This window comes from Phlebotomus papatasi, chromosome 3, assembly GCF_024763615.1.
Source record: "Phlebotomus papatasi isolate M1 chromosome 3, Ppap_2.1, whole genome shotgun sequence".
In the NCBI taxonomy this organism is placed as follows: Eukaryota; Metazoa; Arthropoda; class Insecta; order Diptera; family Psychodidae; genus Phlebotomus; species Phlebotomus papatasi.
This window is the reverse complement of record NC_077224.1, coordinates 29,894,046-29,918,383: the sequence shown is the minus strand read 5'-3', so window position 1 is coordinate 29,918,383 and position 24,338 is coordinate 29,894,046. Positions and strand designations below refer to the sequence as shown.

The following is a 24,338-nucleotide window of genomic DNA, read 5'->3' as shown; positions in this document are numbered from 1 at the left end:
AAAATGTCATACCTAGTGTCAAAGTGGATGCCAGCCACACGGCAACGGCAAAAAACTAGCGGCTCTTTTATTATTTTTTCACGCGCGTAAATATTTTTTGATCACTTAAACAATAAATTAGACAACAGTTGAGGATTGTCTCTATCAGATTATAATGCAGTGTGCAAAAATTATTGAAGAAGCACTGGACTTTTTGTCACAGGAAGCTCAAGGTTAGTATATGGTTGGTTATTTTGTTCGTACCGTGTTTCTAGATATGATACAGCGAGAATTATCATAGTCCACAGTATAATTATTAATATAATAATTATGTAATAAGTTATTATAAATAAATTTCAGAACTATATTTAGGCTCAAGAATACCAGAATTATTCGATTTACCCACATCTCTTCAATTTACGCGGGATTATGTGGCTAAAAATACGCCCGTAGTATTGAGAGGTTGCCTTCATTGGCCTGCAATTTCTAAATGGAGTTCAAAATATTTTAGGTAATTTGCCAATATATATTTTTTTTTAATCTGAGAATAGATGCATTTAGTATATATACACAAAAGTATATTTCTCTCTTAGAAGCACAATTGCTGATAAGGAAGTAACTGTAGCTGTTACACCTAATGGATATGCAGATGGTATTGCTACAGCAGAACACGACAAGAAGGAGTACTTTGTAATGCCAGAAGAACAGCAAATGAGAATGGAAGACTTCTTAGATAAATTGGACAGCAAAAGGTGATTCTTTTTGAATATCTCATCTTTAGTATAATATAAATTCCCTGTTTACTCTCAAATTTAATACAAGATTAACAAAATCTTTTGGGTGCAATATTTTAGTAAGCATTTTAATAAATTTGGTACATAATTTTAGGACCTTTAAATATTTTATACTTGATCTAAATGTTTATTATACAAAAGGCAAATCCAAAAAATTGAACGTTTTTCGTATAGTTTAAAATAATTTCTGAATGGCGTCCCCCAACTTCTGCTCTAAATCGAATTTGCATACATTTCGAGTTAGCTCACATTAAGAATCTCACCTACATAAGCCGGTTAGGATTATCTGTCCTTTTAAACCTTAAGCATATAATTCATGCGAGAAGGCATTTTATTCTAACCCAAATATTTAGAGTGAAGATTAAGGATTTACTTGGGGTATTAATTATGCATATTAATTATGCAAATATTACATGATAATTCATTAACAATCTTCATTCTCTAATTAATTTAAATTCATTAACAAACCATTTAAGAAGGAGAAATACATTTTAGAATGCATTTATTTTTCAATGAACGATTTTATAGAACTGCATTTCGTCTAGATTTATTTTGATAAAATGATATTAAGTGGCATAAAACAATTGCCACAAAGAATAGGGATATTTAAACCTTAAGCATATAATTCATGCGAGAAATCATTTTATTCTAACCCAAATATTTAGAGTGAAGATTAAGGATTTACTTGGGGTATTAATTATGCATATTAATTATGCAAATATTACATGATAATTCATTAACAATCTTCATTCTCTAATTAATTTAAATTCATTAACAAACCATTTAAGAAGGAGAAATACATTTTAGAATGCATTTATTTTTCAATGAACGATTTTATAGAACTGCATTTCGTCTAGATTTATTTTGATAAAATGATATTAAGTGGCATAAAACAATTGCCACAAAGAATAGGGATATTTAAACCTTAAGCATATAATTCATGCGAGAAGGCATTTTATTCTAACCCAAATATTTAGAGTGAAGATTAAGGATTTACTTGGGATATTAATTGTGCATATTAATTATGCAAATATTACATGATAATTCATTAACAATCTTCATTCTCTAATTAATTTAAATTCTTTAACAAACCATTTAAGAAGGAGAAATACATTCTAGAATACATTTATTATTCAATGAATGATTTTATAGAATTGCATTTCGTCTAGATTTATTTTGAAAAAATGATATTAAGTGGCATAAAACAATTGCCACAAAGAATAGGGATATTTAAACCTTAAGCATATAATTCATGCGAGAAGGCATTTTATTCTAACCCAAATATTTAGAGTGAAGATTAAGGATTTACTTGGGATATTAATTGTGCATATTAATTATGCAAATATTACATGATAATTCATTAACAATCTTCATTCTCTAATTAATTTAAATTCTTTAGCAAACCATTTAAGAAGGACAAATACATTCTAGAATTTATTTATTATTCAAGGAATGATTTGATAGAACTGCATTTCGTCTAGATTTATTTTGAAAAAATGATATTAAGTGGCATAAAACAATTGCCACAAAGAATAGGGATATTTAAACCTTAAGCATATAATTCATGCGAGAAATCATTTTATTCTAACCCAAATATTTAGAGTGAAGATTAAGGATTTACTTGGGATATTAATTATGCATATTAATTATGCAAATATTACATGATAATTCATTAACAATCTTCATTCTCTAATTAATTTAAATTCTTTAACAAACCATTTAAGAAGGAGAAATACATTCTAGAATACATTTATTATTCAATGAATGATTTTATAGAATTGCATTTCGTCTAGATTTATTTTGATAAAATGATATTAAGTGGCATAAAACAATTGCCACAAAGAATAGGGATATTTAAACCTTAAGCATATAATTCATGCGAGAAATCATTTTATTCTAACCCAAATATTTAGAGTGAAGATTAAGGATTTACTTGGGGTATTAATTATGCATATTAATTATGCAAATATTACATGATAATTCATTAACAATCTTCATTCTCTAATTAATTTAAATTCTTTAACAAACCATTTAAGAAGGAGAAATACATTCTAGAATTTATTTATTATTCAAGGAATGATTTGATAGAACTGCATTTCATCGAGATTTATTTTGAGAAAATGATATTAAGTGGCATAAAACAATTGCCACAAAGAATAGGGATATTTAAACTTTAAGCATATAATTCATGCAAAAATGCATTTTATTCTAACCCAAATATTTAGAGTGAAGATTAAGGATTTACTTGGGATATTAATTATGCATATTAATTATGCAAATATTACATGATAATTCATTAACCAACTTCATTCTCTAATTAATTTAAATTCTTTAACAAACCATTTAAGAAGGAGAAATACATTCTAGAATACATTTATTATTCAATGAATGATTTTATAGAATTGCATTTCGTCTAGATTTATTTTGAAAAAATGATATTAAGTGGCATAAAACAATTGCCACAAAGAATAGGGATATTTAAACCTTAAGCATATAATTCATGCGAGAAGGCATTTTATTCTAACCCAAATATTTAGAGTGAAGATTAAGGATTTACTTGGGATATTAATTGTGCATATTAATTATGCAAATATTACATGATAATTCATTAACCAACTTCATTCTCTAATTAATTTAAATTCTTTAACAAACCATTTAAGAAGGACAAATACATTCTAGAATTTATTTATTATTCAAGGAATGATTTGATAGAACTGCATTTCGTCTAGATTTATTTTGAAAAAATGATATTAAGTGGCATAAAACAATTGCCACAAAGAATAGGGATATTTAAACCTTAAGCATATAATTCATGCGAGAAATCATTTTATTCTAACCCAAATATTTAGAGTGAAGATTAAGGATTTACTTGGGGTATTAATTATGCATATTAATTATGCAAATATTACATGATAATTCATTAACCAACTTCATTCTCTAATTAATTTAAATTCTTTAACAAACCATTTAAGAAGGAGAAATACATTCTAGAATTTATTTATTATTCAAGGAATGATTTGATAGAACTGCATTTCATCGAGATTTATTTTGAGAAAATGATATTAAGTGGCATAAAACAATTGCCACGAAGAAAAGGGGTATTTAAACCTTAAGCATATAATTCATGCGAGAAATCATTTTATTCTAACCCAAATATTTAGAGTGAAGATTAAGGATTTACTTGGGGTATTAATTATGCAAATATTACATGATAATTCATTAACCAACTTTATTCTCTAATTAATTTAAATTCTTTAACAAACCATTTAAGAAGGACAAATACATTCTAGAATTTATTTATTATTCAAGGAATGATTTGATAGAACTGCATTTCATCGAGATTTATTTTGAGAAAATGATATTAAGTGGCATAAAACAATTGCCACAAAGAATAGGGATATTTAAACCTTAAGCACATAATTCATGCGAGAAATCATTTTATTCTAACCCAAATATTTAGAGTGAAGATTAAGGATTTACTTGGGGTATTAATTATGCAAATATTACATGATAATTCATTAACCAACTTCATTCTCTAATTAATTTAAATTCTTTAACAAACCATTTAAGAAGGAGAAATACATTCTAGAATTTATTTATTATTCAAGGAATGATTTGATAGAACTGCATTTCATCGAGATTTATTTTGAGAAAATGATATTAAGTGGCATAAAACAATTGCCACAAAGAATAGGGATATTTAAACCTTAAGCATATAATTCATGCGAGAAATCATTTTATTCTAACCCAAATATTTAGAGTGAAGATTAAGGATTTACTTGGGGTATTAATTATGCATATTAATTATGCAAATATTACATGATAATTCATTAACCAACTTCATTCTCTAATTAATTTAAATTCTTTAACAAACCATTTAAGAAGGAGAAATACATTCTAGAATTTATTTATTATTCAAGGAATGATTTGATAGAACTGCATTTCGTCTAGATTTATTTTGAAAAAATGATATTAAGTGGCATAAAACAATTGCCACAAAGAATAGGGATATTTAAACCTTAAGCATATAATTCATGCGAGAAATCATTTTATTCTAACCCAAATATTTAGAGTGAAGATTAAGGATTTACTTGGGATATTAATTATGCATATTAATTATGCAAATATTACATGATAATTCATTAACAATCTTCATTCTCTAATTAATTTAAATTCTTTAACAAACCATTTAAGAAGGAGAAATACATTCTAGAATACATTTATTATTCAATGAATGATTTTATAGAATTGCATTTCGTCTAGATTTATTTTGATAAAATGATATTAAGTGGCATAAAACAATTGCCACAAAGAATAGGGATATTTAAACCTTAAGCATATAATTCATGCGAGAAATCATTTTATTCTAACCCAAATATTTAGAGTGAAGATTAAGGATTTACTTGGGGTATTAATTATGCATATTAATTATGCAAATATTACATGATAATTCATTAACAATCTTCATTCTCTAATTAATTTAAATTCTTTAACAAACCATTTAAGAAGGAGAAATACATTCTAGAATTTATTTATTATTCAAGGAATGATTTGATAGAACTGCATTTCATCGAGATTTATTTTGAGAAAATGATATTAAGTGGCATAAAACAATTGCCACAAAGAATAGGGATATTTAAACTTTAAGCATATAATTCATGCAAAAATGCATTTTATTCTAACCCAAATATTTAGAGTGAAGATTAAGGATTTACTTGGGATATTAATTATGCATATTAATTATGCAAATATTACATGATAATTCATTAACCAACTTCATTCTCTAATTAATTTAAATTCTTTAACAAACCATTTAAGAAGGAGAAATACATTCTAGAATACATTTATTATTCAATGAATGATTTTATAGAATTGCATTTCGTCTAGATTTATTTTGAAAAAATGATATTAAGTGGCATAAAACAATTGCCACAAAGAATAGGGATATTTAAACCTTAAGCATATAATTCATGCGAGAAGGCATTTTATTCTAACCCAAATATTTAGAGTGAAGATTAAGGATTTACTTGGGATATTAATTGTGCATATTAATTATGCAAATATTACATGATAATTCATTAACCAACTTCATTCTCTAATTAATTTAAATTCTTTAACAAACCATTTAAGAAGGACAAATACATTCTAGAATTTATTTATTATTCAAGGAATGATTTGATAGAACTGCATTTCGTCTAGATTTATTTTGAAAAAATGATATTAAGTGGCATAAAACAATTGCCACAAAGAATAGGGATATTTAAACCTTAAGCATATAATTCATGCGAGAAATCATTTTATTCTAACCCAAATATTTAGAGTGAAGATTAAGGATTTACTTGGGGTATTAATTATGCATATTAATTATGCAAATATTACATGATAATTCATTAACCAACTTCATTCTCTAATTAATTTAAATTCTTTAACAAACCATTTAAGAAGGAGAAATACATTCTAGAATTTATTTATTATTCAAGGAATGATTTGATAGAACTGCATTTCATCGAGATTTATTTTGAGAAAATGATATTAAGTGGCATAAAACAATTGCCACGAAGAAAAGGGGTATTTAAACCTTAAGCATATAATTCATGCGAGAAATCATTTTATTCTAACCCAAATATTTAGAGTGAAGATTAAGGATTTACTTGGGGTATTAATTATGCAAATATTACATGATAATTCATTAACCAACTTTATTCTCTAATTAATTTAAATTCTTTAACAAACCATTTAAGAAGGACAAATACATTCTAGAATTTATTTATTATTCAAGGAATGATTTGATAGAACTGCATTTCATCGAGATTTATTTTGAGAAAATGATATTAAGTGGCATAAAACAATTGCCACAAAGAATAGGGATATTTAAACCTTAAGCACATAATTCATGCGAGAAATCATTTTATTCTAACCCAAATATTTAGAGTGAAGATTAAGGATTTACTTGGGGTATTAATTATGCAAATATTACATGATAATTCATTAACCAACTTCATTCTCTAATTAATTTAAATTCTTTAACAAACCATTTAAGAAGGAGAAATACATTCTAGAATTTATTTATTATTCAAGGAATGATTTGATAGAACTGCATTTCATCGAGATTTATTTTGAAAAAATGATATTAAGTGGCATAAAACAATTGCCACAAAGAATAGGGATATTTAAACCTTAAGCATATAATTCATGCGAGAAGGCATTTTATTCTAACCCAAATATTTAGAGTGAAGATTAAGGATTTACTTGGGATATTAATTGTGCATATTAATTATGCAAATATTACATGATAATTCATTAACAATCTTCATTCTCTAATTAATTTAAATTCTTTAGCAAACCATTTAAGAAGGACAAATACATTCTAGAATTTATTTATTATTCAAGGAATGATTTGATAGAACTGCATTTCGTCTAGATTTATTTTGAAAAAATGATATTAAGTGGCATAAAACAATTGCCACAAAGAATAGGGATATTTAAACCTTAAGCATATAATTCATGCGAGAAATCATTTTATTCTAACCCAAATATTTAGAGTGAAGATTAAGGATTTACTTGGGATATTAATTATGCATATTAATTATGCAAATATTACATGATAATTCATTAACAATCTTCATTCTCTAATTAATTTAAATTCTTTAACAAACCATTTAAGAAGGAGAAATACATTCTAGAATACATTTATTATTCAATGAATGATTTTATAGAATTGCATTTCGTCTAGATTTATTTTGATAAAATGATATTAAGTGGCATAAAACAATTGCCACAAAGAATAGGGATATTTAAACCTTAAGCATATAATTCATGCGAGAAATCATTTTATTCTAACCCAAATATTTAGAGTGAAGATTAAGGATTTACTTGGGGTATTAATTATGCATATTAATTATGCAAATATTACATGATAATTCATTAACAATCTTCATTCTCTAATTAATTTAAATTCTTTAACAAACCATTTAAGAAGGAGAAATACATTCTAGAATTTATTTATTATTCAAGGAATGATTTGATAGAACTGCATTTCATCGAGATTTATTTTGAGAAAATGATATTAAGTGGCATAAAACAATTGCCACAAAGAATAGGGATATTTAAACTTTAAGCATATAATTCATGCAAAAATGCATTTTATTCTAACCCAAATATTTAGAGTGAAGATTAAGGATTTACTTGGGATATTAATTATGCATATTAATTATGCAAATATTACATGATAATTCATTAACCAACTTCATTCTCTAATTAATTTAAATTCTTTAACAAACCATTTAAGAAGGAGAAATACATTCTAGAATACATTTATTATTCAATGAATGATTTTATAGAATTGCATTTCGTCTAGATTTATTTTGAAAAAATGATATTAAGTGGCATAAAACAATTGCCACAAAGAATAGGGATATTTAAACCTTAAGCATATAATTCATGCGAGAAGGCATTTTATTCTAACCCAAATATTTAGAGTGAAGATTAAGGATTTACTTGGGATATTAATTGTGCATATTAATTATGCAAATATTACATGATAATTCATTAACCAACTTCATTCTCTAATTAATTTAAATTCTTTAACAAACCATTTAAGAAGGACAAATACATTCTAGAATTTATTTATTATTCAAGGAATGATTTGATAGAACTGCATTTCGTCTAGATTTATTTTGAAAAAATGATATTAAGTGGCATAAAACAATTGCCACAAAGAATAGGGATATTTAAACCTTAAGCATATAATTCATGCGAGAAATCATTTTATTCTAACCCAAATATTTAGAGTGAAGATTAAGGATTTACTTGGGGTATTAATTATGCATATTAATTATGCAAATATTACATGATAATTCATTAACCAACTTCATTCTCTAATTAATTTAAATTCTTTAACAAACCATTTAAGAAGGAGAAATACATTCTAGAATTTATTTATTATTCAAGGAATGATTTGATAGAACTGCATTTCATCGAGATTTATTTTGAGAAAATGATATTAAGTGGCATAAAACAATTGCCACGAAGAAAAGGGGTATTTAAACCTTAAGCATATAATTCATGCGAGAAATCATTTTATTCTAACCCAAATATTTAGAGTGAAGATTAAGGATTTACTTGGGGTATTAATTATGCAAATATTACATGATAATTCATTAACCAACTTTATTCTCTAATTAATTTAAATTCTTTAACAAACCATTTAAGAAGGACAAATACATTCTAGAATTTATTTATTATTCAAGGAATGATTTGATAGAACTGCATTTCATCGAGATTTATTTTGAGAAAATGATATTAAGTGGCATAAAACAATTGCCACAAAGAATAGGGATATTTAAACCTTAAGCACATAATTCATGCGAGAAATCATTTTATTCTAACCCAAATATTTAGAGTGAAGATTAAGGATTTACTTGGGGTATTAATTATGCAAATATTACATGATAATTCATTAACCAACTTCATTCTCTAATTAATTTAAATTCTTTAACAAACCATTTAAGAAGGAGAAATACATTCTAGAATTTATTTATTATTCAAGGAATGATTTGATAGAACTGCATTTCATCGAGATTTATTTTGAGAAAATGATATTAAGTGGCATAAAACAATTGCCACAAAGAATAGGGATATTTAAACCTTAAGCATATAATTCATGCGAGAAATCATTTTATTCTAACCCAAATATTTAGAGTGAAGATTAAGGATTTACTTGGGGTATTAATTATGCATATTAATTATGCAAATATTACATGATAATTCATTAACCAACTTCATTCTCTAATTAATTTAAATTCTTTAACAAACCATTTAAGAAGGAGAAATACATTCTAGAATTTATTTATTATTCAAGGAATGATTTGATAGAACTGCATTTCGTCTAGATTTATTTTGAGAAAATGATATTAAGTGGCATAAAACAATTGCCACAAAGAATAGGGATATTTAAACTTTAAGCATATAATTCATGCGAGAAATCATTTTATTCTAACCCAAATATTTAGAGTGAAGATTAAGGATTTACTTGGGGTATTAATTATGCAAATATTACATGATAATTCATTAACCAACTTCATTCTCTAATTAATTTAAATTCTTTAACAAACCATTTAAGAAGGAGAAATACATTCTAGAATTTATTTATTATTCAAGGAATGATTTGATAGAACTGCATTTCGTCTAGATTTATTTTGAGAAAATGATATTAAGTGGCATAAAACAATTGCCACAAAGAAAAGGGATATTTAAACCTTAAGCATATAATTCATGCGAGAAGGCATTTTATTCTAACCCAAATATTTAGAGTGAAGATTAAGGATTTACTTGGGGTATTAATTATGCATATTAATTATGCAAATATTACATGATAATTCATTAACCAACTTCATTCTCTAATTAATTTAAATTCTTTAACAAACCATTTAAGAAGGAGAAATACATTCTAGAATTTATTTATTATTCAAGGAATGATTTGATAGAACTGCATTTCATCGAGATTTATTTTGAGAAAATGATATTAAGTGGCATAAAACAATTGCCACAAAGAATAGGGATATTTAAACTTTAAGCATATAATTCATGCTAGAAATCATTTTATTCTAACCCAAATATTTAGTTAGAGTGAAGATTAAGGATTTACTTGGGGTATTAATTATGCAAATATTACATGATAATTCATTAACCAACTTCATTCTCTAATTAATTTAAATTCTTTAACAAACCATTTAAGAAGGAGAAATACATTCTAGAATTTATTTATTATTCAAGGAATGATTTGATAGAACTGCATTTCATCGAGATTTATTTTGAAAAAATGATATTAAGTAGCATAAAACAATTGCCACAAAGAATAGGGATATTTAAACCTTAAGCATATAATTCATGCGAGAAGGCATTTTATTCTAACCCAAATATTTAGAGTGAAGATTAAGGATTTACTTGGGGTATTAATTATGCATATTAATTATGCAAATATTACATGATAATTCATTAACCAACTTCATTCTCTAATTAATTTAAATTCTTTAACAAACCATTTAAGAAGGAGAAATACATTCTAGAATTTATTTATTATTCAAGGAATGATTTGATAGAACTGCATTTCATCGAGATTTATTTTGAGAAAATGATATTAAGTGGCATAAAACAATTGCCACGAAGAAAAGGGGTATTTAAACTTTAAGCATATAATTCATGCGAGAAGGCATTTTATTCTAACCCAAATATTTAAAGTGAAGATTAAGGTTTACTTGGGGTATTAATTATGCAAATATTACATGATAATTCATTAACAAACTTTATTCTCTAATTAATTTAAATTCTTTAACAAACCATTTCATAAGGAGAAATACATTTATTATTCAATAATGGATTTGATAGAACTGCATTTCATTTTTGGATATGTTTTAGAGATTACTTAGGCGGACATTTCGTTCTTAGACAAAAATACCGTTGAATCATTCCTAATAACGCTTTTTCAAGGTCAAAAGTTAAAAGACACTAGAGAGCGCATTTTATCAAGCGAATGGTATCATGTTTGGGCTCATTGGAAAGGTCTTGGTATTTCTTATAAAACTGAACTGGTTCCAATAGGTTCTGAACCTGTAATGAACCGGTTCAAAGCTGATAAATAATTTTTATCCATAAATCAATTCTATTGCTTTTTAAGCAATTTTGGAGAATCTTTTGAATGATTTATGAATCGGTTCAAATCGGTTGTGAACCGGTAAATGGTACATTATGCGAAAATGGTTTTGTAGTATATAGCATCTTAGTCACGAGTTCGAGCATTTCGCAAAGCCTGTTTTATTTATAAATATATCTTTTATTGACAAAAAAAGCTTTAAGTTACATATATAACAAATGTAGGTAATATGGTTCTGTTTTCTTTTTGTTCTTTTCGACAAAAAAAAAATGTTTTTTGAAATCCGAGTTTGAAAAAATCAGCACATTAACACATGTGTCAAATGATTCAATAAAAAAACAATTTTGTTAAAAATTTTAAGACAATAAGGTAATACTTTCAAAAGTTGCTTTATATCACTTTTTCAAATTATTTTTGTAGATTAATACTTTATTACTTTTTACATATCTTTTTCAGTGACTTAATATATTACATTCAGAAGCAGAATTCAAATTTGTCTACAGATTTTGGTGAGCTTCTCGAAGATGTTGATATAGATTCGTTGAATTTTGCAAAAGAAAGCTTCAACAAGGATCCTGATGCTATGAATTTTTGGATGGGTGACGAAAGAGCAGTTACATCCAGTAAGTTTCTTTGGAGTTCTTATCTTTAATATTGTTTTCGGTCTTGTTGTTGGAATTATTGGTAATATTGAATTTATTATTTAAAAGTGCACAAGGATCCATATGAAAATACGTATTGTGTTATATCTGGCTACAAAGATTTTGTGCTAATTCCTCCTGTTTGCTACCACAATGTGCCACGTAAAGTGTATCCATCAGCTGTGTACAAAACTGATTCTTCCGGTAAAATAGCTATAGAACCACAATGTGATCAAGAGACAGGAAAACCAATCACTATTGAATGGGTTAGTGTAGATCCACTAAAACCAGATATGAAAGCATACCCTGAGTATTCAAAAGCTCTTAAATATGAGGTCGGTTTTTGAGTTTTTTTTTTTTATTTAAAATAATTCAAAAATTTAACCTCCTTATTTATTACAAAGGTACGAGTAAACGCAGGGGATATTTTATATTTACCCAGTTTTTGGTACCATCACGTCCGTCAGAGTCACAAATGCATCGCAGTTAATTTCTGGTATGATATGGACTTCGACGCTAGATACTGTTACTACAGAATGATAGAAAAATTATGTGCAAATAAATTGTAAATCAAATTTTCAAATAGACACGATAAATTTGTAATAGTATTTTATAACTTTAAATCATCATGACGAATAATTTATTTTCAGTCCAAAGAATAGTATATTAATTTTTCTAAAATATGCATACTAACCTTAGGAGTGGTAGTCCTTTAAAATAGGCTTTAAAATAAAAACACATCGTATATTCTTATTTCTGTTTTATTTAAAAATACAAAAGAAAATTTACAATATTTCTGTTATACGGTTATTTACACACGTTCGCAGTTTTCTATGTCGCATAAATGAGTAATAAAAATTTTATCATGAAATTGATTCATCAAAGTACCATCCATAGAAGTTTTTTCTATTGCCTTGATTTGCAATTTTCAGGGAAGGAGTTAAATGTTCTGGTAAAATATCACAAAAAGTTGGGAACATGTTGCTAACTTTGGTACGAAATATAAAATATTACATGGAATTTTGATAAGGAAGAGAAATTTAAACAAGTGTAATTAGTTGCGGAAAAGTGTTAAAGATTAGTATTATCTGTTTGGGAATGGTCGTGTCTTTCATCTGGCGCTACATTGTGAACACATATTTCGGCATAAATATTTTCCATGCAGATTTTGCTGTCATAGATAGATGAAGCATTATCATCCAGTGAGACAATGGAATCCTGGACATTGCTATATTCATCAGCAACTTTGAAATTACTTCTGTGCATTTCTTTATCTGCTGTTGATTTAGACTTGTGATTTTTCGAAGATTTCTGCGGAAGTCCCAGTTGATGCCACAATTGATGAAGATTTGAGGATGATTTACTATTCTGTTTGGTCTTTACGTGAAATTCTGAGTACAGTTTCTTGCTGATGAATGATTGTTGGGACTTTCCAGGTGATACCGACGATATCTCTTGCTGCGATAGACGATCTGCACTTCCCACAATATTGCTCTTGTCTACTTTTACGAGATCCGGTGTTGGAGAGATCACAGTTGTGGCCAACATTGTTGCACTACTGTGCAATTTCATATTTTCCAGCGACATGGTTTTATCAATTCTAGGCACTGAGCATCGAATGTCGTAGCCAATGTCCGAGAGTGCCCTCGATTCCCGCCCAAATTGACTAGAAGCGATGTCACACTCGCTCCCGAAGCGATCTTGTATCATCTTGGACATATCGCTGTAACGAGCAATCTGACGACTGCCTTCGAGGCTGATATCAAAGCTGGAAAATGAACTGGTTTTGTTCTTGGCGTTCTTTCTTTCAGCAAACCACTTCCTCTTGCTCGGTTCAAACACCTTCATTTTGCTGCTCATGCTCCGTTCGGGTGGTTTGGTCTGCTTCTGCTGTTGCTGCTGCTGTTCTGTTTCCAACCTCTGCAATTCAGCCTTCGTAAGAAAGATAATGCTATCTTCCTTCTCATGAGCTACATAGCTTTTCTCTCGGTGCAGCAATTTGGTCAGTTTTATCGGTCGAAGCAATTTAAAACCCTCATTCTTGATTTTTCTCATCTTCCCAATCGGCTGTTCAGCCAAGTGTTCCAACTCAATGGTTTGTGTGTGGTTCTCATAGTTAAATTTGCAATATTTGAGGATATTCTGAATGTTTGGTGACGCCAGTAATTTTTTCTCATTTTCATAGCCTAGTAGACACTTCTGTAGTTTCATATCTGGTAGGATGGTGACTGTTCTCAAAGCCAGCGATGACCTACTCTCACGTTCATCAATGGAACACGAAATAAGCACGTCCTCCATGGACACCTTGTGGATTGTAATACAATCTAGAAAGATAAATGTTTTAGAGTTTTAATATAAATAATTTAAGCATATGACCCTAAAAAAAAAATTATGAAATTGTGTGAAAAACAGCTAACTATTACATTATAGATGACAATCTCTCATTGCAAAAATATAATTTATCTTTTAAACTATATTTAATTGTGGCAAAAGCAAGATGTGGGAATAATTTTTGTTCACACTATTGTCATTTCCAAGGAATTTCATTTTATTTTATAATATTATTTATCATGTTGTCAGTAGTTTTGTGACTGTTTTACAAAGTCACATGAAAGATGAAATCTATAATCACGTGATAAATAGAAATTATTAAATGAAAGTGTTCTTGAGTTTTTTTTTAACATATTCTATAATACAACTTATGATTTAAAAGTTAGGGCATTTTTTGCACATTTTCTTTTAATTAACTCTCTAAGCTTTCGAATAACAGCGTCATTTAACATGCATACAATTTTCAAAATCGTGTGTTTTTTTGCATTAAAAATTACCTGTTGATATTCCAGGCAATGTGCCAGAGATCAGTTTAATATTGAGAGGTAGTGGTGCACTTTGCATGATGTCACTTATTCTGTGCACAAATTCAGGATTAGCTGTGCCGGTCTTCTGCTGTTGTCTACTTCTACTATGGCTCTGACTGTTCATTTCCACCTCATAAAACTTTCCCTTTGTCGCCAGCGACACATACAGCATCTAAAATTGTTAATCGGTGCATGTGGTTATAGTGGATAATTGATCATTGGAATACTGTGTTGTGATCATAAAGAGAGATACTCTATATATACCTGACGATTTTCGCATAGTAACTGTGCGTATCTGCCTCGCACTTTCTCTCGATCACTGGAACTGCTGAAATCACTTAACGGGCCTGATTTGTTCTGGTGCTGACTTCGACCGTCCTCGAAGACCGCCAGCAAACGAAACACCTGACCGGCCTTAGCTGTTGTCTTCACATAATGACTCTTAATGGCAATGTCTGTAGGTAAGAATAATTTTAAATTCAGTTTATTACAAAAAAATGAAGGTACACAACAGTGTGTATCGCGAAACATCTTTAACTTGGATCTATTACCTTGATTTGGAGATTCGCTGTATGCTATCATATTTTCCATAGATAAAAATTTATATACTCGTTCACGCACCAATTGGATAATTGTCGTGTAGATTGATGCTGTTGTGCCACCTTTCTCATTCAACAGTGAAAAGTATCCTTGAAATAAGAAGTTAAAGAATTAGATATTTTCAAACAAATATTGCCAAAAATTTATGCAGACGAATAAAATAATCGTATTTCGTGTAATAGGTGAAAAACACTATAATTTTTAACATTTTATAAGTCCTAAACTACGACATATATATGATATTATTTATTATTTTATTTTGCTTGAGAAAAATTTCTACACGAAATTAAAGCAAAATCGTTAATCTTTTTCCGTTTAAGGAGGCGATCCTATGGGAATGTGTGACAAAACAAATTTTTCAAACTTTTTTACCGCTCCAAATCTTTTCCGGCGAAAATAATTTTCCTCTATATCTTGAAAGAAAATATACTTTACAAGCTATTTTCTGTAAAGATATTTTGTACACATTCTCAAAAATTAATAATCTTCTGGTAATTTAAGGCCGTGTGTTTAATTAGGAAACCAAAAATTGGCTGTTTTTCACTGTTTTTTTTCAGGAGACAAAGAACCAACAGCGCTTCTTGAAATTTTTGATTTATATATTTATACATATTTAAAGTGCTTAAATAATTTTTACAGAAAAAAAATATCACAAAATTGCGGACTAATGAGTATTTTAGTGAAGCAGTCCCTGATTACCGCGAAATGTGCAGCTCGTAATTCTTATCTGAAAAAACACAATCTAAAAAAAAAAAACATTTTCATTTTATAGTTAAACTAAGAAAACCACAAGAAAATCGTGGAATCGGAACAGTTTTTGGTCAGAAAAAAAAGTTTTTGGTCACAATTTTAACCTCATTACCCTATAGGTTCTCAATCATTCTTTTATTTCAAGTAGAAGAGAATTTAATGTTGACGAGAATAAGCCTTTATTTATCGCCATCGGCCTATAAGTTTTTTTTATCTTTCCCGCAAATTCGAAAAAAAATTGTAAAATGAGAAGTGAAGTTAATGCTTGCTTTCGCCCCTTATTTAAATTGTTTATATTGATAGATAAACAGTTTAAGAATATACCATTCTTAGACTGTTTATCTATCAATTTAAACAATAAAAAATATAGACCATTTTTGACCTTGTACTTAAGATCACGGCCTTAACCCTTTAACGACGAAACACTTATTACGGACTGAAAATCAAGAATAAAAATTAAACTGAGAAACATAATCAATGATAAGTCTTACGTCTAACCTTGGAAAGTTCAACAGAGTTTAATTTGCTGTATTTTGTGCTTCTATGAACGATAGGGACAAAAATAGCCCAAAAATTTAAGTAATCTTTCTGACAATACCAATGAATAATATTTTCCGCTTTAATAAAAAATATTACGTATGAGTATTGTAGTTTTTATTGCCAAAAGCGTTTTGCTTAAAAAATTATAAATATAAAAAATAAGTAAAATCAATTATGAATTTAAAAATTACCCATTTTTGAACATAAATATTTATTACATAGCCAAATAACTAGAGACTTGCAAAAAATATTCTAGATTCCTTCAATCTTCTACTTTACAATTATGTACAGACATAAGAAAAAAATAACTTTAGGTAGTCAGGAAAAATTATTTTCTTTATGGGACACCGGTGTTCCAATCGTCCTTAAAGGGTTAAGTCATTTTGAATGCAACCCACTTTAAATTTGATGAAAAGGATGAAAATCATTTTTCTCTATCTGAACAAGAAATGTGAGTAATTTTCTAATAAATGACTTTTTGTTCAAGATTGTTTACTCCATAATATTCTGGATTTTTTGGAGAAAAACATATTTGTGGTCACAATTTAAAGACACTATGTATTGATTAAATTTGGAAAAATAAAATGTTTAAAATAATATTTATTATAAGGAATATATTTTAAAGAGGGATAAAAACATTTTTTTAACGATATTCCATGTTTGAATTGCTTAAGACATTGGATGTTTTCAGAGTTGCAGAAGTCTGGATATCTTTTGTCTTGAAAGATATAAAATTTTTAAAATGTCTCACATTTTGCTCCATTATTTGAGCATTATAATTTTTTTTTGCCTGATTTAGTATATATTTATTATTATTTTTTAAACAAAAAATACGATTAGTTTTTATTTCTTTATTTAGAAGATGACTCAAATTATTCCCGTGGGCACATGTGCATCTCTTGCAAAAGTGAGAGTATGCGTGATGTTATTTTGCCGCAATAAGTGGATCACATTCCAAGACTATATAATTTCATTAATGGTATAGGCATACTAAAAGTACCATAGAGGGAGTATATATTGTAAAAGATATAGGATTTGAATAATTGTGAGATTTTCTCAGTCCAATTTCGCACAAGTCGGTAAGTTTTATTTGGACCATTCTATATTGAGTTACATAACCGTTTCTTTCAATAAACCTTAAGGTACAATATTACAATTATTTCAACAGTTTTGTCTGCAATTCTATTGTATTCCCTTTATTGCTCTCAAGACACCACGGTTAAGCATAATAAAATTTCTATACGATGTAATTCATCATGGGTGTCTCACTGCAATTTTTCTTCTTTCACACAATTAAAATTATTTACATATACATTAGAAGTATAATGAAAACAGTTCTCACCAGGGTATTCTTGAGGAATTTTAATTCCCTTCTTCGAGTCCATACTTTTTGTGCTGATCGCATGATATAATTTACGATTGCGAATTTGCTTGTATATCAACATAAGTTCACCTGTCTTGTGGGCTGGCTTGTTGAGGATGCTATCCAGACGACTTAAGTCTTGGAGTGATTGTAATTTTGATAGATTTTGTTCAGAATTTTTAACCTCATAGATATCTAACGTATTCTCATTGTTAGATTCGCTAGTTATCAGGCGTGCGACCTTTGGTAGGAAATTACGATGAAGAAAACGTTCGATAGGCATCACGTCCTTACTTGACTGAAAAGTTTAATAGAAAAAAAATCAATAATCTAAGAAAGGTCAATAAGGTATTTTCATTTTTTTATATTTGTAATTATAATGTACAATGTAATTTTGCATATTTTATTAGTTCTCCAACACGTTTACGATTTATTGAAAATAGATTGATATTGTCCTCAGCTCTGTAGTCTAAATTTAAGATATTATATTTGGTTATTTCTAATTATTAAATAATTAATTTAAATTTTGTAGTGTAAAACTGAAAAGTTCTGCTAATATCTTTTAATAAACCAGTCGTCGAAGAATTTATTGCAACAATAATATATGTATATATAGTGGCACAGGCCTAAATAGAGACAGTACCTCTAAATCTCTTATACATTTGCTCTATAGAAATATGTTTTCTTCTACGATCACAAATCATTGAAGAAAATGAAGGAAAATTTTATATTAATTTTTACTTTTATTAATTAGGTATATTAAAGTGATAATACGATGATCGTCGGATAGAAGGGTTCAGCTTAGAATTTAAAAGAAAAAAACTTTCCTTCCCAGAGTTTTAATATTCAAAATATAATCTATTTGTTGACCAAAAGGTGAACTTGGCCCAAAAAAAGTGGTCTTAATTGATTGAAAACATAACTATGTTTTAATAGTAAAAAATCGATGAGAATCGCATTAATTTCTTGCAGCAATGTTTATAAGTTAATATAAACATAATATGATCAATACACACAGAAAAATGGAAAATTCTAGCTAGAATCCCTAGCTCTTTCAAATTAAGAGATCGGGAACTTAAGTTCTGCATTATAATAAATATCTATAAATAGAAACACCCAGGAATTTAATTTCAAATCCCATCCAATGAATGCCAATGCCCTAATTCTAAATCATTTGATCATTTAGTTTTAGTTGCAGATCTGTAGACATTTTTCATTTTACAGCTAATGCAGAACTTAAGTTCCCGATCTCTTAATTTGAAAGAGCTAGGGATTCTAGCTAATTTCTTTCGCTCAGAGCTTCTAAACTTAAACGCCTCGGGGATTCACGTCCAATTTAAGTTCCCAGGATCTTATATATTCTTAAATTTAGAGTCAAAATTTTTCTGTGTGTATATATTTGTTGAAGCATTTTTTTATTAACAAATAGATCAAAGAACATTGGTTAAAAATGTATGGGAGGTGGTCTATGTGGAGAGACTAGTTGAAATTTATAGGGAATGGTGTAGGATAAAAAACTGCCGAGACCCAGGACGATATTCACCGAGAGTCCTTGCAAAAACGCCTTAATCCTGTCAACAAAATAGTTACTTTTTGACATTGAATTACTTGAGATCAGTTGAAGGGATTTTAATGAAATTTGGTATAGGATTAGTGTACGGCTTAAGGTTTCAATCCATGCATACTATCTCTTCCCCTACCTCCTTCCAGTGGTCCCAATACAAAATGAGCACTTTTTCTATCAAAATTCCTCTATAACCCTTTAACGACTAGACACTTTTTACGGAGTGAAAATCAACAAGAAAATTAAACTGAGAAACATAATCAATAATAAGTCTTACATCTAACCTTGGAAAGTCCAACAGAGTCTGATTCGGTGTATTTTGTACTTCTATGAACGATAGGGATAAAAATAGCCAAAAAAATTTAAGTAATTTTTCTGACAATACCAATGAATAATATTTTTCGCTTTAATGAAAAATATTACGTATGAATATTGTTGATTTTATTGCCAAAAGGGTTTTGCTTAAAAAAAATTGGAAGCATAAAAAATAAATAAAATAAATTATGAATTTGAGAATTTAAAAATTCGTCATTTTTGAGCTTAAATATTTAGTACATAGCAAATAGTTAGAGACTTGCAAAAAATATTGTAGATTCCTTCAACCTTCTACTTTACAATTATGCACAGACATAAGAAAAAAATAACTTTAGGAAGTCAGGAAAAATTATTTTCTTTATGGAACACCGGTGTTCCAATCGTCCTTAAAGGGTTAAAAGAAGAAGAAAGCTAAAACTTGGCATGGGATCAAGGTTTATGGAAGTCGTTTTAAGAATGTTTATATGCGTTTTCCTCTTAAAACTCCTTCTAGTTGCCGCAATAGAAAATAAAGTGCTTTTTTAGAAAAAATAAAACTCTTGACTGAGAAAAGGTAGGAAGCTGCAATTAAGCATTGGAAAAAGGCTTAAGAAAGTTTCTTCAGCCCTTTAAGGACGAGAAGGTCAAAAATTGGGGGTCTAAAAAAATCACTTTCTCTCATTCAGTTTTAGAAGGCTATAGGAATAATTTCATTTTTGTGTCACCGGTGACGGTGACCCAATCGTCCTTAAAGGGTTAACTATATGTATATAAGTTTCTACTCCCATCTCTCCTTTTGATACCCCCTCTCCCCTACAAAATGATCGCCCCTTGCGGAGAACTTTATCTCTTCCGTGATTTTGTATGGTTTTTCGAAACCTTTCGATTGAGTATTCATTACTTAAATTCGGTTGATAAATGTTTGAGAGTTTTGACTTTAGACCCTTATTATTAATGTCTTTCCCTGCTTGTTACGCACTATAAAGACATGTGATTTAAAGTCCATTTTGAGAATATGCTGACATTTCTTATATTTTATGTTGAAATTTATGTTTTGGTTTTGAAAAAAAAGTAGTATGAATACGTACATTTCATATAAGGGATCATTTTTCTTCCAGAAAATATTTTTCTTTCTTTAGAACTTTGATCCCGGAACAAAAGTTACCTATACCAATGTTAATTGAATAATATTAGATCTTCTTGGTAGACGCACCATAGACCACTTTTGCTCGTTGGTCTGTCCAAGCCACAAATGACACATTACATTACAATAAGAAATAAGGCAAATATGATACATATTTTGACCATAATCCGATGTTTCTTTCATAATTTTAAACATAAGGAAAGAGTACCCCGGATCGGAATGTTAAGAGACATGCTACATATTTAGTTGAAAATATAATCCACGAAACATTATTTGGTATTTTTATGTATGCTAAGTGATACATTAGTGATCCTTTTTACTATATCTGTGCTTTTGAATTTTTAATTTTTACAATAAATTAATAAAAAATATGTGTAATTGCAAACTTGCACTCTGTACCTCGGATCGTCAGGAATTTAATCAAGTGTCTCAGGGAAAATTGGTTTTATAAATTAAATCTGAGTTAATGCACTGTATTCTTGTGAGAGTTAAATGGTAAAATGTAACTAATAAATAATTTTTAATAAATCATTTAATTTGGAGCAACAATGTGGTATTAACCTGACGATCCGAGGAACACTGCCGATCGCTGGTACTCTTCCCTTATTCCAAAAATATCCAAAATCGTTAATCGATAAAAATATTTGTTTACCAAAAAGTAAAGTAAAGTAAATAAATAAATAACTAGTCGTTTTTGAGAGGATTTTGTAAAAAAATGTATAATTTAATTTTGTAAAGTAATTGCTAGAAAAATATGTGTTTTTTTTTTAAATTCTGAGCCGAACTCTCCCAACGATCACCTAACTATCGTTTTTGATTAATCAGAAGATAGTCTACCAGATTTTAAAGAAAAAACTATAGAGTCATAAAATCGACATTTTAAAATTGAAATTCATTGAATTCAATCTGTGTACGATAATGTATGCATTTATATAGTGACTTTCTACACTTGGGGTAACACAAGTGAAGGTAGCGAAATATAAAACAAATAAATTAAAAATACCAAATTAATTAATTTATTGAATACATTTTTTAGCGATTCATCATTGGTGTATATTTGTATTATTAGATATATATTACTCCCGCCCACCGTTCCGAAAAAAACGTACGTTTGGGGAAAAATCAAAGATTAAGGAATTCTTTCAGGGAATGTTTTTCTTATTGGTGAATATCTTATGTATGAACTACCCTCCATGTTCAGGGATAATATTGGGATTCTGCCTCGACTATAAGTTAAAGAACGAGGACATTAAAATATTTTAAGCCGTTTAGAAGATATGCCAAAATTATATGTCTTTAGAAGAGAAGGGGAGGGGTGGAGGGACAATGAAGGTCATGTAAACAATCCTAGGGTTGACTTATGGGGGGTCCTCTGAAAAAAATAATTTTTGGAATTTAAAATTTGAAAAAAATATGGAAATAAAGACATTTTTAAGACATTGGTTCCTTAACTAACGATCGCGGCTCAACCCCAATATTGTCAATGGAAAATAGTTCATACGAAAGATATTTGCAGTACACAACTCATTTACCTTAAGACTGTCCCTCAATCTGAATTTTATCCCAAATGTACGACTTTTTTTGGAACGGAGGGAGTATATTTTAAATTCTTATTTCGATTGTTCCATTCCATACTATTCTTTATTCTTAGATATACTATTGTATATCTAAATATAACTTTTCAAGAGAATTATTTGAAGTTGGTATATTCCTGTACTGCTCATGTATTTTTGCCGCCAAAAAATGAATACTCGTCACCTGAACGTCGAATGATCATCAAATTTTCATCATACATAGAACTCGATCTCCAGGAATAACATATCTCTCGGAATAAAAAAAAAGCTGAAAACGACTTAGCATAGTATGGAATAGGGTCATCGTTATCTTTTTCTTTCTTCACTTGGTCAATATCAAGAATTTCTGCTTAGTCTGCTTAAGTATGAAATGGAAATATATTTTTATATTTGGAACACAGAAATTTTTATAAATTATGCGTTTTATAAGTGAATTTCTTTTTGAATGTCTCAATTTGCGCTTTCAATTGTGTATATATTGAATTTTTTTTAGCAACACTATTCATTGTATTAAATGGTTTTTGTTGAAAAACCTCTATTGTAAGAAATTCTCTTCCCATGGGAATAATGCTTGCATCATTGTTCGTACTTGGCAATACTTACATCACTTCCAAATTTTGAATTCTCACTGTCCTCTGTAGAGGCATCGCCTCCGAGGCTGTTGCTTTTGACAGCCGATGGATTCTGTCGTTTCGTTGCCAGCCTCGAATTTTCAAAGTCTGCCACTGAGAACATGTTTGCGCTGGTGTCGTGCGAATTGAACCTCCGGAGTTTGGGCTTTTGACCATCTTGTGTTGTGATGATTTGTAGGGGAAGGTTGGTTTGGGACGTAAATATGGGTGATTTTGAGGATGTGAGACTCATATGACCGGGCTGACCCCAGAAATAAATGGGAGATTTGACTGTTGTGTGATGATGAGATGGGATTCCAGTTGTGGTGATTGTGGCAATGGGATTTGGCATGTGTGGACTAGATTTGATGAGCCAATTGGCCAGGTGCTGCTTCCTCTCAAAATCCAAATTCGAATTCTGTATATCACTTAAACGAATACTTCCTGCCATTGCGTCACCTAAAAAAGACAAAAAAAAGGAATATCTCAGATAAATTCTATAGTGATATAGTCATGAATTTGAAAATGAAAGCGATTTAATTAAAATTCTCTGAACAGTCGTTTAATTTTTTTAAAAGTAACAATTTAGGAGTACTTTGTGTTTGAATTTTACACAGTTTCACTTCTTTCACCTAAACAAGATGTTAAGAAAATTAATGGATAATGCCATCAATGTCTATACTGTTCGTGGTGTTGTTTTTCTTTCTGGTAAAAAAAATACGAATTTCACTCTCGTCGTCACTTTAAATAATTGTATTTATTCATTTAACCTCTTTCTGAATACGTTGAATATGCAAAGGCGAAAATGAAAAGCTGCTCACTAATATGTGACTTTCTTATTAATCCTGAGCAATTTACTCGGAGATATCAAAGTATATCTTTTTTCTACATAAATTCAATTAATGGACGGAGGGGACTCATGAAATTCTAATTTGAATTGTTTCGCACTTTTTTGGCCTATTTTGCATTTATTGT

General features: G+C 28.8%; 2 protein-coding genes across 3 annotated transcripts in view; one reads left to right on the top strand and one right to left on the bottom strand.

Moving 5' to 3' along the window:
• Window positions 1-5: 5 nt before the first annotated feature.
• LOC129807575 (bifunctional peptidase and (3S)-lysyl hydroxylase Jmjd7) lies at window positions 6-12,816 on the top strand. Its single transcript, XM_055856948.1, has 6 exons — window positions 6-212; window positions 340-490; window positions 573-731; window positions 11,881-12,047; window positions 12,135-12,400; window positions 12,470-12,816. Exons 1-6 carry the CDS (start codon window positions 155-157, stop codon window positions 12,632-12,634), a joined length of 966 nt encoding a protein of 321 aa, XP_055712923.1. The 5' UTR covers window positions 6-154; the 3' UTR covers window positions 12,635-12,816.
• Window positions 12,811-24,338, bottom strand: part of LOC129807530 (uncharacterized) — a 26,860-nt gene continuing 15,332 nt past the window's right edge. Inside the window, exons 2-7 of one of the 2 annotated variants that reach the window (XM_055856867.1) lie at window positions 23,356-23,822; window positions 18,156-18,474; window positions 15,475-15,612; window positions 15,188-15,378; window positions 14,894-15,095; window positions 12,811-14,389 (exon numbers count right to left, since the gene is read on the bottom strand). In XM_055856867.1, coding sequence (XP_055712842.1) covers window positions 13,137-14,389; window positions 14,894-15,095; window positions 15,188-15,378; window positions 15,475-15,612; window positions 18,156-18,474; window positions 23,356-23,814 — 2,562 coding nt within the window. In that variant the 5' untranslated portion in view covers window positions 23,815-23,822 and the 3' untranslated portion in view covers window positions 12,811-13,136. Of the gene's footprint in view, window positions 14,390-14,893; window positions 15,096-15,187; window positions 15,613-18,155; window positions 18,475-23,355; window positions 23,823-24,338 lie in introns of both variants that reach the window. The other variant, XM_055856866.1, reaches the window with a different exon arrangement.